This window comes from Amblyomma maculatum, chromosome 6, assembly GCF_055883805.1.
Source record: "Amblyomma maculatum isolate TAMU_Amacu chromosome 6, ASM5588380v1, whole genome shotgun sequence".
Lineage (NCBI taxonomy): Eukaryota > Metazoa > Arthropoda > Arachnida > Ixodida > Ixodidae > Amblyomma > Amblyomma maculatum.
In genome coordinates this window covers 175,610,249-175,627,235 of record NC_139349.1, presented here as the reverse complement: position 1 = coordinate 175,627,235, position 16,987 = coordinate 175,610,249, and the positions used below count along the sequence as shown (strand labels likewise).

General features: G+C 48.2%; 1 protein-coding gene and 2 pseudogenes across 3 annotated transcripts in view; all 3 read left to right on the top strand.

The window, feature by feature from the left end:
* The window catches only part of LOC146187455 (metaxin-2-like), a 53,177-nt gene extending 51,098 nt beyond the window's left edge, over positions 1-2,079 (top strand). For both annotated transcript variants that reach the window (XM_084607712.1, XM_084607710.1), the window contains one exon: positions 1,836-2,079. In XM_084607712.1, coding sequence (XP_084463838.1) covers positions 1,836-1,989 — 154 coding nt within the window. In that variant the 3' untranslated portion in view covers positions 1,990-2,079. The remainder of the gene's footprint in view (positions 1-1,835) is intronic.
* Positions 2,080-6,945: 4,866 nt separating this feature from the next.
* Positions 6,946-12,594, top strand: LOC146187454 (uncharacterized; annotated as a pseudogene). Its single transcript, XR_014708352.1, has 3 exons — positions 6,946-7,645; positions 11,026-12,467; positions 12,541-12,594. The product of XR_014708352.1 is annotated as an uncharacterized LOC146187454 (transcript).
* Positions 12,595-12,820: 226 nt separating this feature from the next.
* LOC146187453 (uncharacterized) lies at positions 12,821-16,575 on the top strand (annotated as a pseudogene).
* The last annotated feature ends 412 nt before the right edge of the window (positions 16,576-16,987 follow it).

The following is a 16,987-nucleotide window of genomic DNA, read 5'->3' as shown; positions in this document are numbered from 1 at the left end:
GAACCTCCTATGCTGAATGCTTCTGGCGATGGAAAGCAGGAAGAAGTATCTTATCGATCTGCTGGGTGCGGTGCACCTCCTGGTGTTCTCGTGGCAGCAAGTTGACCCCGTTACAGTACAAAATTGCTTCACGTGGGCGAATTTTATAGTGCGTGCAACCGATGCCGAAGTCAACGATCCTGCAGTCGGCGATCCCTCCGATGAATGTGATGCCCTGCTAACGGAGATGTTGGAGTGACAGGGCAGCGCGGAGATTGTGAACTTTGAATTGTTCTGAGAGGTCGACAGCAAGGTTTCAACGTCTTCAGATGGGTCGCACAGCGAGATTGTTGCCGCTGTTGCCCCACCCCAAGGCGATGAGGACATTGAGAGTGAGGACAGCGGTGACGAGTTAGGAACAGGAGATTTCAGCCCTTCGATGGCGGAAGCCTCTTAAGCATTGATGGTTATGAAGGAGTTTGCCGAGAAGAGGGGCCTCATGGAAAAGCTTGCCCCTAGTTTCGCCGTTTTTGAGACTGCTGTTGTCACCGCATGATCGCCGCGGTGGCAACTGAAAATGAAGGGCTTTTGGTCGGCAGCACGCCAATAAAATGCATGTACGTACCTTGTATTCATGGAAAATTTACTGTGTCTGAATTTTTTTTTTTTCGGAGCGTGAATAATGGCTAATTTGTACTAGTCAGTTAAGGTGTACTACCGGATAGTGCATACGTTTCCCGCGTCTCTGCCAAATACATATTAACGAGGTTTTACTGTACTTCTAATTTGGCACTTGGTGGCCACACTATTTCTCATTTTATTATTTCTGGCTGCACCCTCATGATATAGGGACTTGAAAGGACAGAAGCAACTTCACTTCCAGTTACATTACTCCCATCATGATATAGGGACTTGAAAGGACAGAAGCAACTTCACTTCCAGTTACAAAACCTGACTCAAAAATAAGCACAGCTAGAGAAGTTGGTACACTACAAGACTTGAGCTAGCAGCTCTCGCATCATGACTTCTCTGAAGCCGGGGCTTGCCTGCTTCTTTTCCTGTAGCCTGACCAAAAAACCTTACCTCACTACGTGGCACACTCTTAAATAGCCTAATCAGAATGAGGGCAACCTTTGTCACTCGCTGTGGTGCTGTGCTCTTCTCAGATCTTGAATGACCTCACACCTTCTATCCGTGTGCGGGCCTCGTCAAGGTCATAAGAGAGAGTATGTCTTAAAAGCACGATGTTTGGCTGGTTGGCTTTGGTGTAGTTTAAAAATTGCACGCAAGACAGGACAGAAGGAAGAGACAGGACGCGAGTGCCCATGTCGTGCCTCTTTCATCTGTCCTTTATTGTGCACAATCTAAAGTTATGCTAAAGAGGGAAGGCCTGGGTCCTTGTGCTGGCTAGCGGGCGTGAGTGATCCACTCCTCCAGATTGCTCGAGAGGCTTTTCCTTTTGTTTTTAAAATGGTGGACACACCGAAGATGTGCACAAACTAAAGCGGCCTTGCTCACTGTAGACTGAAATGGTTCGCACCATAATATATGTTGTAGTTTCATATCAAGAGAGATGAATTATCATTCATATCCAAGAGAACTCTGGTTACTTTTTCACTGGAGTATTTCCATGTTTTCATGGTTTTCTCTTAAATCGTCTTATAGCCAATAACATCTTCAGCATTATGAACCAAAAAGTAAGCCTTACAATAATTGTGTTAGTTCTAGCGGTTGCTGCAATCTGTATCTGTGGCCACATTGCGTATTTAGTTGTGTGATTTTGCACTGCGTAACATTGGAAACTCGCATAGTTCTGCCAAGCTAACCTGAATGCACTTCAACTTTGCCTTGTGCAGGCCTACAGAATTGGATGCTTTGACCTTTGGTCACCTCTACTGCCTGATGACCGCTGATCTTGTGGATGGCCGGCTGGGCCAAATTGTCAGTGAATTTAGCAACCTCGTCGACTTGTGTCATCGAGTTGAATCTCAGTACTTTGCAGATTCATAGCATGCATTTTGATATAGGTGGCATCTTGTGATTATGTAGAAAATGTAATTGGTGTTTTAGTCAATGTCATTAAAACATTGCAAGACTGTTGCCTTTTTCGCTATGGTTGACATGACGTGCACACCTGCCGTGTGCACATCACATCAGCTAAAGTGTACCAGGTTTTCATTTTTTAAGATGGGACTTGAAAGCAGCAATTCTTGGGACGAGTGAAACACAGCCGCATATTTTCGTGATGTCTTGTCCGAAAACACTCCATACTGCATGTAGTCAAGGGGTTAAGCATAGTTGAACAGTATAACAGACAGAGTCAAACTGAAAATGTTTTGGAGCCCATACAGAGTCATTCACAATGAGGCTGGCAGGACAAGCCAATGGAATTTAGATGCGAAGTTTATGATCTAATGCATATGGATGCAATCGTCCCTTCTGGTTCATGATAATAGTATTCGGCATCGTTTGGACGATTGATGACTCTAGCAAAAGTCTGTCAAGCTATGTTCTTTGGGCAAAATTGCAGAATTGTTTGTCACTAGTATGCTAGTGCCCATTAGGTTTTGTTTAGTAAATGATTTCCTTCACTGCTGTACTCTTTCTATACCCACTAGAAAAGAACACCACATTAGGGCAACTCTGGCGGTTGTCCGACAGTACTGAGTTAATGGTTGACTTATATTGCTGATGACTTTGTCATCGCAGTATGTGATTTCATTTTTTACAATGCGCAAGCAATAATTCTAAATAAGCAAAAACTTGAATCAAAATTGAAACTTGCGCGGGGCCCGGAGAACACTGCTTTGCGTGACGTCACATGATGATGACACAGACATGCAGCCAAACTGCACGGACGTGCTGCCGTCCTGTCGAACTGTGCGAATGTCAATTGCTGTCATGGTATCATATGGGACATACTATTTGATGTCGGTGAGTCATCCTTGATGACATCAGGCAGTGAAAGCCCAGGACCCGTCATTCACTGGCAGTTGGAAAAAAAACAAAAACAAGCTGTACTCTGCAGGATAGAACGAGTGAGCGATCTTGAATTCGGCTAAATTACTGCTGTGTGAAGCATTTGCTATATTATTAAAGCCATTTATGCACTCACACATCCTAATAGTAGTAGACATGAGGGCAGCTAATTGTTATGCTGGTTATACTGCGTGTTCAAATTCCCATTCTTGCCTCGATCCTAATCAGGTAATCTGCGAAATGTCCCTGCGAGCTCCCTTCTGGGATATGTTAAGAGCTGCAAAGAAGGATCTTTGTCGGATGCTCTGTTTACTTCCCATTGAGGACTATCCTAAATGCATTTCAGGACAGTTTTCTGGGATCATACACCATGTCACAATAAATGAGCATGCTGTTCGTCCGACTGCAGCTAGCAATAATTGGCGCTGTCCCTACTACTATTCTCCGCGATGTCGACCTAGAGGTGGCGCCACCATCACCCCAATAGTGTGGATCGGCATCCGGTGGTGCTCGCAGAAATGCATGCAGCGTCATTTTGTTTTCTTCAAGTTTACGGTGGGTTTACTGGCTAAGAAAACTAGCCCTTTGCAAATCACAAGCGATTTACTGCTTAGAGTGTTCCAATTTTAGAGAAAACAAAAATGCCGCTGAAAAAAAGCGCGTATTGTAAAAAAACAAGGCAAGCAGCCACCCACTTTTAGGTTCGCTGTTGTTGTTTTGCATGCATTTTTCACTGAACCACACTCCAGGGCCTAATATTTTTTTTGTGTTACACTTGTCCAATGAAGTTTTGTTTTTATGTTTGCTTTTTCACCAGTGTGCTTATCTGATAAACATACCGGTTTATGACAGGCAAATTTAGTGTCAATTAAATTTCGCCTCGTGAAGTGTCACTGTTGTGACACTTCACTGGGAAGAAAGTTGCCACCCTAAATGTACTTTGTGCGAGCAACGCAAGCACTACTCGTGCACTTTTCCTTGTCCACGTTTCTTTTAGTAAGACAAAGCCACGGCGCCTGTCTTAAATGGCTGGCACACTGCAGGGTATGGCTAAATCTAGGATGATGGTTGCTATGCTAGCATCTTCCAAACCAGGTTCTTGCTTTGACATGCCTTTGAAAATTAAGGGTCTCTGATGTCTCTTAAGAGGAGAATGGTGAAAGCCTATCCTTCCTCTCCTATTATTTGCCTCTCATCGTTTGCCTCTTATTAGCATTCGTTGCAGTGCTACATATAATTATAATTGGTTTACAGAAAGGAAAAGCGCAGTATCTGCACTTTCTCTGGCAAGTATGAGTTTGGATGGTACACCATCACTCCTGTCGCGTGGAATTCCTGGGCGCATGTTCAAGCGTGGGGTTGCGGATGGCAGGAATGCTGGTCAAGAACACATCATGGAATCTCGCGTACATACCCAACGCCTAAACAAGGCATTGACAGGTCTCCTGCTCATATCTTGCGCATGACTCTCGCACATGTGATTTTATTCCATGAACCTAGAAAGGCTTTTGCTTTAAAAAAGAGATGCAACCAGGTCCACAACACAGTCCTTGACTCGAAGATTAAGCTGAATAAATTTAGCATAGACAGCATATACTGATCGGCTGGTTTGCCATACACTAGAGCTGTGACTATGTCTGGGTAGACAGAGCCCTGCTTACTGCACTGCTGCGAGCTATTATCCAAAGTTGCCGCCAGGAACTGGCTGCACAAGAAAACTGACTGGGCAAGCGTAGCACACCAGATGGAGCAAGTACGTTCGCTGCACTCATTACTAGGCAAGTGCTTATTGCAGCTAAAGTCGGCGATTATGAGAGTGTGACTGAAGAAACAATATAGGAAACGAAGAAAGCATATGAACAATTTTAATGTATGTGGCATTGAATAATGGTTAATTAGTAGTGTAATGATTGATGAAAATGCCACTATGTTTGGCTGATGGCAGGAAAATAACACTCAAATATTTAGCTCCTGCAATTAGTTTTCATTGAAACGCAAGCTACAAATTTTAGTTGGTGCAAAGGCATTGCAAATAACCAAGCATGGCCATAGTTTTCCTTGAGCAAGGAGCTTTCAGGTTATGATTTCTTTAACACTCTAAACATCGAGCAATCACCTAGTTATGCAAAAAAAACTAGAGTAGGATTCCTATAAGAGCAGGGGCTGGCTGTTAAAAAAGCTTTAAAAAGAAGTAGATTCCCTACTTATTCGTGTGATATCAAACCTGCTTTTCCTCTGCAGAGCACAGAACAGCTCTAACTGATAATTGCTTTACTTTTATTGTCGACAACGAAACGAAGAAGCTCAATTAACAGAATGTTGCATGCAACCCTGATTAATTTTACTGTAAGTAAAATTAAAGCTATTCACGAAAATATTTTATGCAACTTTGCTGATCTGCAGTCTAGTACCTGCACATGCAGTGGCCGTCCTTGTGGAGGAGTGTATATGAAGTACTTAAGAGAAGGGCTTATCTCAAGACTGACTCCTCTATTCTTTGCAACCTGTGAATGTGTGCTAAGAGTTAGGAGAGTGTGTGTGTGAGATTCTGATATGTGCATTTATACATGGTATGTAACATTCCTTGTGTGTCTAAAACATCTCAGTACAAGGTGTGTAGATAACGCTGAATTACACACTTCAACAGGGTTGAATGCCCCCTAAATGTACTTCGGCACATGGACGTTCATCAAATACAGTGATGAATTTTTTTCCCACGGATATACATGTGTTGAATCAGCCCAATATTTCAACATGAGTCCAACACGAAAAATAATTATCTAGAAATAATGTCAAGAACGGTCAACTTCAGCATAGTGGCCACTTTTCCATTGAAATTCACATAATTGAAATGCCTCAATATTGTGTCCACACCAGCCCTGCGTTATTGTTCTAATAAAAATTACCATAAGTGCCAAAAGGGGGTTTGATTTCAACTAGTTGAAATACCTAAGTTTGAGAAGAGAGGACAAGATTTCGCGTTATGTGCAAGGATGTGAACGCTGGAGATTTTTAACGAATCTTGTTAGAGGGCTCAGAAAAATCCATTAGGCTGTATATTTTGACAGAGTCTGTATTTGGTAGGCCGCAATCTCGGTAAAACTCTATTGCTTGGTTGTCACTCCCATTTCAAGCTCTTTAAAATGACCTCGCAGCCGCTTTCACAGCTTTGCACATTTGTTCTTTTACAGTACTAAAAAAAGCGGCTGTCAGTAACCGCAACAGGGGACAGAAAAGCATGTTATTCACAGGCGTCAAGAAATGGCGGTGCCGTGTCATCAAACAATTTCTTTTGCGAGCATTCTGTTTTATAAATTTGCTAGTTCCAAAAGTTGTGAGCGATCAGTTCGTTTGCCGCCGAGAGAAATGAGATACTTGTGTTGATGAGACCAGCTGTGTCGATTACTATTATGCCACCATTACAGTATTCCAAGAGTGCCTCAAAGTACAATTATAGTGCCTAGAATATACTTCACAGCAGACAATCTGTTATGCACTTAGCGTTGCCCAGACAGCACGCCAATGTCCTAGGGACGTCAGTCTAACGTCTGGTGTGGGATATTACGCATGTCCGGAACAACTCTACAAAACACCCGAAATGAACTCCCAAAAATGTCACCCGAATGTCGGGAAGTGTGCATTTCCGGGATGTTATCCAAACTTAAAACTGGTGCCTATATTTTTACTGTTGTTAAAATTTTTATTGCCCAGAGTGAAAAACAGTTTAAAAAACCTTTTATTATGCTATCAAGATGAACACAGCTTTACGAGGTATTTGCATGCATGGACACACTGGCAGTACTGTCCATGCAGAACCACTTCATACACACACTACAGGTGTTGATCTCTGAAGCACATATAAAATTGAACAAGTTAACGGGAAGGTGAATAGAGCACAGTGATTAGTGCAAATTCCATTGCTTGCACATACAATGAGAAGCAAAAGTTCTGTCTAGATCATACTTTTCACAAAAGGATGAAGTGCACAATTCACATTTGCTGCAGTTTTCTCCCAAATATATATTTTCATTTGATATGGGTACAAGGACAAGACCAAGAAGGTACCGAAAGCACAGCTGGTGTTCAGCTTAAAACAAGTTAGCCGTATCGAAGATGAAAACTGGCTGTGTTGGCAATAAAGAATTCATCAGACAAACTAAAAAGAAAAAGTATCAAAATCAAACAATGTTATGTCATTGGTATAACTAAGACAGGTGATGATTATCATGCCTAATTGAACATATTGTTACGACGGGGGTTCGTCGTCAGAGCGCTGAACAACAGGTCGAGAGGGCAGGAAGCTCAGCTGGTCAACGGCTGTGCCCGGCACGAGAGTCGTTTTCAAACGTGTTTCTCCTTAAATGAGTAAAACTACGCGAAAAAGATGGGACATAAGAAACACACAGGCACAAACAAGGCGCAGATGTTGTGTGTTTCTTACGTCTTTTTCGTGCAGTTTTACTCATTCACTTAGTTTGAACCAACTAGCCTTTCAGAGTGTATTTCTCCTTGACTTGTGCTATAAGCTTCATCTTTTTCAGGACTTACATTTTCCCCCTGGACAGCCGAAGCCCCCCGGGCGAAGTAGTTATTTGTTCCCACGAGAGTGACGCGGCTTCATCCGGGTGACATGGACAACTTCGGCTGTCACTGATCGACGACCACTTGCTGTCATGCGGGCTATTCGGTAATTCACTTCGCTGACGCAGTCGAGCACAATGTAAGGGCCAGCGTAATGCGCCAACATTTTCTGGGCTAAACCACGCTTCCGCAGAGGTCGCCAAAGCGACACTAAGTATCCAGGGGCGTAAGACACATGCTTATGCCGGCTGTTGTACTGAGCTTTGGAACGCTCTTGCGAAGCGAGAATTCACCAGCTGGCGAGATGGTGAGCTTCTTCCGCGCGACAAAGAGTTTCGGCGATGCACGGTTCGGCATGGACGGAGTAAGGAAGAATTGTGTCTAGACAATATCGAGGAGGACGGGCGTATAGAAGAAAGAACAGGCTGTAGCCGGTCGTCTCATGTGTTGCAGGGTTGAAGGCATACATTATAAATGGCATCCCAGTTCTTGTGGTCAAATGCGATGTACAGCCTCGTCCACTTCTAGCTATAACACGGTCACTGCTTTCAAAGCGTCACTGCGTCCGACTCGGCCATGCAATATAGCTTAGTGGCAGGCCATGTGAAGCAACACGCCCGGGTCCTTCTGTGCTTGCATCGCTTTGCATCTATATATGCCTACGTCGGGTGCAATGTTGCTTTGAAAGCAGCGACCGTGTTATAGCTAGAAGTGGACGACCCTGTACATAGCATGTTGACCGAGTGTGCGGTTTGTGCGCTCTGTCAAGCCATTGGCTTGAGGGTGATATTGTCACGTACACGGTGATTAAGGATACCAATGATAGCAGGGGGTAGCCCAGACACAACAACACAGCAGCACAGACGCAAACGTGCAAGCGACACTTCGTCGTCCTTTTCAACTTCGTCCTCCTTTCACACCTCAGTCATGCGCCACCTGGCAACGCTAGGTGGCATTACCCCCTCCTTCCGAAAAAAAATGAGAAGGGCCGGTAAAAACGGTGTGAAAAGCAAGAGAGTGGTCACAGCGGGTGGCCATACGCTATCGGTGGTAGTACGGCTTCAGTCGCACAATGTGCACAATATCCGAGCTGTGCTTTCGACGTTTTGGTTGTGTGGCACCGTCTGGGATAACTTCATAACTGAGGTCACTCACACGGCGCAACACTTTTTACGGCCCGAAGTAGTGGGAAAGGAGTTTCTCTGACAAGCCTGGACGGCGAACTGGTGTCCATACCCAGACTCGGTCTCCAGGCTTGTAGTCAACCTGGCGGTGCCGGAGGTTGTAACGGTGCGCGTCAGTGGTCTGCTGCTGCCCAATGTGCACACGGGCGAGCTGGCGGGCTTCCTTAGCGCGGATGGCATATTGCTGGGCATCTGAGGATAGCCGGTCATCATCTGGGCACGGGAGCATGGAATCGAGCATGCTCTGAACTTCGCATCCGTAAACAAGTCGAAAAGGGTGTGAAGCGCGTTGTCTCTTGTAAGGCTGTATTATATGCAAATGTGACGTACGGCAGCACCTCGTCCCAGGTCTTGTGCTGCACATCGACGTACATTGCGAACATATCCGCAATCGTCTTATTCAATCTTTCTGTAAGGCCATTGCTTTGTGGATGGTACGCTGTGGTCTTGCGATGGGTCGTGCAACTCGGCTCAAATATGCGGTCGATCAGCTGTGAAGTGAAAGCTGTCCCTCTGTCGGTAATGACGTAGGAAGGGGCGCCATGCCTCAAGACTGTTGTGCATGAAAAACTCTGCTACTTCGAAAGCTGTGGCATGAGGGATTGCCTTTGTCTCAGCGTATCGAGTCAGGTAGTCAGTAGCGACTACTATCCATTTGTTTCCGGCCTGCGACAAAGGGAAAGGGCCAAGGAGATCCATTCTAATTTGGTCGAACGGAATGCGGGGTACTTTAACGGGCTTGAGAAATCCGGCAGGCTTCTGGGGTGGTGTTTTACGGCGCTGGCATTCGCGACAGCTTCGTACATAGCGTTTCACAGCTGCGGAGAGTCCTGGCCAGTAATGCATGTTGCGCACTCGAGCAAGAGTCCGTGAGCAACCCAAATGACCAGACGTCGGTTCATCCTGGCAAGCAAAGAGAATATCCTAACGGAGCTCGCATGGCACTACCAGAAGGTAAGTTCTGTCTTGGCCCTGGGAGTTTCTTTTATACAAGACGCCTTGCCGTATGCAGAAGGAACCAAGGTGCCGAGATAGGTGTCGAGGCAGGGTCGTATCACGCCCTTCCAGATAATCGATGAGTGGAAGGATGTCTGGATCAGCTCTGTCGATCCCTGAGCTCAGATGCGCTGAGGGCTCCTAGAAAACCGCTATCGCCATCGGCTGTAGTATCGCCATTGTCAACGGGTGCTCGTGACAGCGTGTCGGCGTCTTCGTGTTTGCGGCCGGACTTGTAAACAATAGTTATGTCAAACTCCTGAAGCCGTAAACTCCAGCATGCAAGTCGTCCAGATGGGTCTCGCAGATTTGCCAGCCAGCACAAACAATGATGGTCCGTGACGACTTTAAATGGCCGGCCGTAAAGATAGGGGCGAAACTTCATAGTAGCCCATACGACCGCCAGGCATTCCTTTTCTGAGGTGGAGTAGTTCATTTCGGCACGAGAGAGAGTGCGGCTAGCATAGGCTATTACTCGCTCAAACCCGTCTTGATGCTGAACAAGGACCGCGCCAAGACCGATACTACTGGCGTCAGTGTGCACCTCAGTGTCAGCCGCTTCATCGAAGTGCGCCAGGACAGGGGATTTTTGAAGGCGCTCACGAAGCAGAGAAGGCCATCTGCTGCTCAGAGTTCTACACAAAGGAGGTGTCCTTCCTTGTAAGGCGCGTCAGAGGTTCTGCGATCTGAGAAAAGTCCGCAATGAAACGCCGATAATATGCACACAGGCCGAGGAAGCGCTGAACAGCCTTCTTATTAGCTGGAACGGGAAATCGTGCGACGGCAGCAGTCTTATCGGGATCCGGGCGCACCCCATCAGCGCTTACAACATGGCCGAGGAACTTGAGTTCTGTATACCCGAAGTGGCATTTCTGGGGCTTCAGCGTGAGATCAGCAGAACGGAGGGCTTCCAGGACAGCTCGAAGGCGTTCGAGGTGTTGGTCAAATGTTTCGGAAAAAACAACTACGTCGTCCAAGTACGCAAGACAGATCTGCCACTTCAGGCCGGTGAGGACGGTGTCCATCATCCTTTGGAATGTAACTGGGGCAGAGCACAATCCAAATGGGAGTACTTTGAATTCATATAGGCCATCCGGAGTGACAAATGCGGTTTTTTCTCGGTCTCTTTCATCTACTTCGATTTGCCAATAGCCGCTTTTTAAATCAATGGATGAAAAATACTTCGCACGTCGCAATCTGTCCAGTGAGTCATCGATGCGCGGCAACGGGTATACATCTTTGTCACGTTATTCAATTTCCGATAGTCGACGCAAAATCGAAGAGTGCCGTCTTTTTTTTTGGCCAGGACTACTGGTGAAGACCACGGACTTTGTGAAGGCTGCACAACACCATCATCCATCATCTCCTGAACCTGCGTCTGGATCGCTTCTCGTGGAGTTCTCTCCGAGCCCGCAGCGAGAGCAGACGCGTTTTCAGCACCTCCCGCGCCCGTCATTGCGAAGCTCGACCCGCCGCCCCAAGCCCCCCGGCTCGATTCCCGGAAAAGCGTCTGGGCCACCTCGCGCTGCCGGCTCTCCGCCGCCGCTGGCTACGCCGGAGCTGGGCCTGGCAGGCCTAGCAACCGAAGCTCTCTACACCGAGGAGAACACCGGGGCTGCGATGCAGTACCAGGTGCCTGGGGAAACTATCACTCCGGCCGAAGCCCAAAGCGATGACTGGGAAACCGTCATTGCTCTCCGGAACCGCCACCGACCACCGAAAAAAGGCACTGACGCATCTATTGAAGGTGGTGGGCGAAACAGAACACCACCTACCACACAAAAAGCTGTGTCGTCGCCGCCGCCACGCCGGCGAGGCACCCCGTTGCCACGACTGCCGCAAGACGACTTAAAGATTGTTGTGCGCCCGCGAGGAGGATGGAACATCACCACAGCTATCCCGAAATCTATACTTCTAGCGTCCTGCAACGCTGCTAAGATACCCCCCCAAGAAGCCATCCATCAGGACAAAGTGCGGCTGCACCCGATCAACAACACATTCACCATCAGCACGCCAGCAGAAGCACGAGCCTACGCCAAGCTCTCGGCCATCAGCATAGGGGGCCAAGAATTCACAGTGACAGCGCACCTTGCACCGCCTGACGAAGCAGTAAGAGGTGTCATACACATGGCCTACGATGGGGAACCACGCGCAGAGCTCCTAGAAGGACTGATCCCCTTCAACCCTCGTGCACCAATTGTTGATGCACGCCCCTTCGGGCGAAAGGGATCAGTCCTAATCACCTTCACCAAAGGACCAATTCCAGATTCCATCTGCTATTGGGGAGGTGTACATGTGTGCTACCAACACAAACCCAAAGTAGAGGCCTGTTACAACTGCCGAGAAGCCGGCCACAGACGCAACGTGTGCCCCCTAGCAGATAGTGGGCGATGCCACAATTGTGGCTAACAACACACACCATCCGACCCCCCTACTTGCGCGCCCACGTGTATTGTGTGCGGTGGAAACCATCACACTGGCAATATCTTATGCCAGCACCGATACCTACGACCACGAAGACCCCCGACCCACTCAATGCAAGGCCACCAGCCCAGGTCTGAAAACCATTCCCGCCAATCAACACGGAACAGCCACTCCGAGACGAATTCCCATTCACCATCCAGTGAAAAGAAGCCTAAAGTACAGAAAGGACTAACGTGGGCAGACCGAACCAAAGAAAAGCCAGCCACAATCCATCCAGAGGCCCGCGAATCTGGACAAGAGGAGCTCCGGGCCCTGAGGGCGGAGGTAAGTCGACTAACAGCTCTACTCCATAACAGCCCCACCATTCCCGCTTCACAACACCTAACCCCTGCCCCAGTGCCACCCCCACCCCCGCCGCATGCCGCAATGGAGACGAATCAAAGCCCAGTAGAAGATAAACCTAAAGAAACCAGCTCCAGCCCCCCAGCAAAAAAGCAACGAATTACCCCCAACCCAAAAACGCAAACCGATTCCGCCCCTGCGGAACAACTCGACAAACATATTCAGAAACTAGTCGAACAATTCGACAAAAAGCTTCAAACCCTTAACTCTCAATTTGAGAGCCAGTATCAAACTTTGTCAGCAAAGTTTGCCGAATATGCCGCTGCCTTAGAACGGCGCATGGAAGCCCATATGGAGGCTATGTTTCAGAAACTGGTAGTCATGCAGACCACCGCACTTCATGCAGCTCCCCTACACCCACCTCAGATAGGAGAGGCTGCACGGCCAGCAGACGCCTCTGCTGTTCCCGTTTTAAAACCCCCAAAGCTTCAACATGGAGGGGCGGGTCCGACTTGATTCCCTGAACATTCTGACATGGAACTGCCGTGGCTTTCGCGGCAAGCGAGCACCATTTCAGCTTCTTCCTACCTTCCTCCCCACCCCTCAAATTCTCCTCTTACAAGAAGCCGGGACGAAATCCCACATCCCCGGCTACACTCCCATATATTCCGACTCCACAGACGCACCGCGCGCTGCCACATTTATACACCGTAGTCTCACCTATATCACACACCAGGTAGCTGCAGATGCCCCATGCGTAGTTACAGAAATCATACACTCCACCCACTCTCTCCCATCCATCTACGTCGCCAACATATACCATTCACACTCATTACCCATTGCCTCGCTAGAATCTCTCCTAAAGAGTATATATAAATTGGCGGGTAAGCACCCTCTACTCATTGGGGGGGACTTTAACAGTCCCCACACAGACTGGGGCTATATCAAAACCACACACAGAGGCCGCAGATTATGGACCCTTCTTCAAAACCTTAATTTTTCCGTCCACAACAACTTCAACACACCCACGAGAATTGGCAATAGTGTATGTGTCGACACCAGCCCCGACCTCGTATTCAGCCGCTGTTTAACAAAGGTGACATGGGACAGAACTCAACATACATTAGGCAGCGACCACTACATCATTCTCGCCTCCATCCCCTTTCAACAAAAGCGCAAAGCCTACACCACACACAAACTCATCAACTGGGACCACTTCAGGGCTACCCGGCAATCACGTGAGTCAGAGCCCATCACTGACATAGAGGCCTGGATGAACTCGCTCACACAGGATCTCCAGACCCACATCCGATACATTGAGACAAAAGGGGAGATTCCTACCCTTGACAGCCGCCTCGCTCACCTCTGGGAAGCTCACCATAGCCTCTTAGAGCGATGGAAAAGCCAAAAACTGAACAGAACGCTAAAGAAGCGTCTCTCAGCACTTCAAGCACAAATCCAACAGCACTCTGAAGACCTCTGCCGCTCCAATTGGAACCAGATCTGTGACAGCATGTCTGGCAAACTATCCTCCAAAAAAGCCTGGCCACTCCTTCGCCACCTCATAGATTCAACACGAACAAAATCTGCCACGCAACAGCATGTTACTCGCCTCATTCATAAAAACATAGATGACACAGATACCCTAATCGACACCCTCAAAATCACATACACGTCTCCGGGCACTTCTACCGCTCCCCCATGTTACAACGGATGCCCGAACCCAACATTAGACGAAGAAATCACGGTGGCAGAAGTCCGAGCGGCACTTCTTGCGCTACGAACAAATTCTGCTCCAGGCGCAGATCAAATCACAAATTCCCTTCTCCGTAACTTGGACGATAATTCTATCGTGCAGATTACGGATTACTTCAACAAATGCTGGAATAAAGGCACTCTGCCCCAATCATGGCGGCATGGCAAAATCGTCTTCATCCCCAAGCCAAACAAACCACTTACGCTACAGAACCTTCGCCCCATTTCCCTGACATCATGCCTCGGAAAGCTCTTCGAGCATGTTATTCAAAACAGACTTGCCCGCCATATGGCTGACAACGACTTGTATCCGCACAGCATGGTCGGCTTTCGTCCGCACCTGTCGGCTCAGGACGCTATGCTGCAGTTAACGAACGACATTTACAACCCCCTCACACCAGGACACACCAAAGCAGTTCTCGCTTTAGATCTCTCCAAAGCCTTCGATCGCATCCACCACTTAGCGATCGTTAGTGCACTCTCCTCCCTCAATGTTGGAGAACGCACGTACTCATACATCAAGGCCTTCTTATCAGATAGAACAGCTGAAATCCATTTTGGCCCCCTAACCTCAGAGAAATTCACCCTCAAAAGTGTAGGCACCCCACAGGGGTCTGTACTATCGCCTCTCCTCTTCAATATCACCCTCGTACCCCTTGCTAGCAAATTGAACACCATCCCACACCTACGCCACACACTATATGCTGATGACATAACCATATGGATCACACATGGCAACGACGGAGAAATAGAGGAAGCCCTACAAACAACAGCTACCACCACCCAAACTCACGCAAACAGCATAGGGCTATCATGCTCTGCGGAGAAGTCAGAGCTCCTCATCATCCGTCCACGAAACTCTCCGTGTGCCCCGATTTCAGTCGCCATTGAAGACCGGCCCGTCCCTGAGGTTCCCAACCTCAGGATACTAGGACTCCACATCCAATCCAATGGGAAAAACACCATCACACTCAAGAAACTCTAGCAGATTACTGGTACCATATCGCACCTCATTAGGAGAGTAACAGTAAGGCACAGGGGAATGAAAGAACGCGATTTATGTCGCCTCATTCAAGCCTTTGTCCTTAGTCGGGTGCTCTACACAACTCCCTACCTCTCACTTGCAAAACACGACATCAACGCTTTAAATATACTCATTCGCAAAGCCTATAAGACCGCACTCAAACTACCCTGCAACACGCCTAACGAACGCCTTGCAGCCCTAGGCATACACAATAGCATTGAGGAGCTCATTGAAGCCCACAAACATGCCCAATACATACGACTCATACGCACATCAACGGGTCGCCACTTACTCTCTCATTTCGGAGTCAGGATACCCGCAAATGACCCAGACCTCTTCCCTATACCCAAGCATATCCACAAGGAGCTTATTATTAAGCCCCTTCCCCGAAATATGCATCCCCATCTCCACGAACAGCGCCGTATAGCCCGTGCTAAGGCACTCCACCGACAGTACGGCTCCGACTCCGAAACCGCATGGGTGGATGCAGCATGCACAGGCATAAGCGCCGCGGCTGCAGCAGTAAACTCCTCTCTCTCCCCACTTTTTAAGCTGCCACTTCTACCAAACCTCACCTCTGAAGAAGCCGAGGAAGCTGCAATAGCTGCCGCCATAACGCATACGAAAGCAAATTACATTCTCTGTGACTCCAAAACTGCCATTCAAAATTTTGCGCGAGGCAGAGTCCATAGTCCAGCCTTTGACATTGTAAGCTCGTCTGCTGCGCAAAACCCGTCCCGCCAAGTGGAGCTGATTTGGGTGCCGGCGCACTCCGGGAACCCTGACAACGAGGCTGCCAACTTTTTAGCCCGAGGTACCATACACCGGGCACAGGAAGCCTCCGACCTGGGATTCACGAGGGAGCGCATGCACACTTTCAGCGAGCTGACCGAGGCCTACAGAGCCACTCGGCAGCTATACCCTCCGCCTCACTCATCCCTGGACAATAGACGTGCCACTATTTAGAGACGTCTCCAAACGCACACCTTCCCATCCCCTCAATCTCTTTCTTACTATCATCCCCTCTATCCTACACCCGCATGCACCCTCTGTCCCGAATCACACGCTAACGCCCTTCACATCTTAACACTCTGCCCGGCGGACCCTCCCCCGTGGGGCCTGGAGCACCTTATCACCTGGGAGGACTGGGAGGCCCTGCTGCGCTCTACGGACCCGGCTGACGAGGAAACTGTCACAAGCCGGGCTACCAGCGTAGTGGACCTTCGGGGCATGAACGCTTGAGTACAGTGGGGCCGTGCGGGGGCCCAGGGATCTGCGAGTCCCAAACTCCTTTGCTCAAATAAAGTTTTATCCATCCATCGCTTCTCGTTCTTTGGCAGACACACGATAAGGCTGCTGTCGTATTGGGCGAGCGTCGTCATAAGTAATGATGCGATGTTGTATGATGGGCGTTTGACGAACCTTCGAGGAAGAAGCAAAGCAGTGCTTGAAGTCTAGCAGCAGTTGCTCTAAGGCCCGCCGTTTCTCCTTTGACAAGTGACAGTTAATGTCGATGTTGTCAAGAGATGGTTCGTTAGTTTCTACTGCCGTGGATGCAAAACAGACCGGATCGTGCGCAACATGGTCAGCAAAAGCGATAGCAGTCCCCGGGAACAAGTGTCGGTGCTCATTAGAAAAATTTGTGACAAGGAGTGCAGCCCGGCCATTGTGAAACGACAATAAACTTCGGGGAGTGCAAATGCCTTGAGCAAGCAGGAGTGCA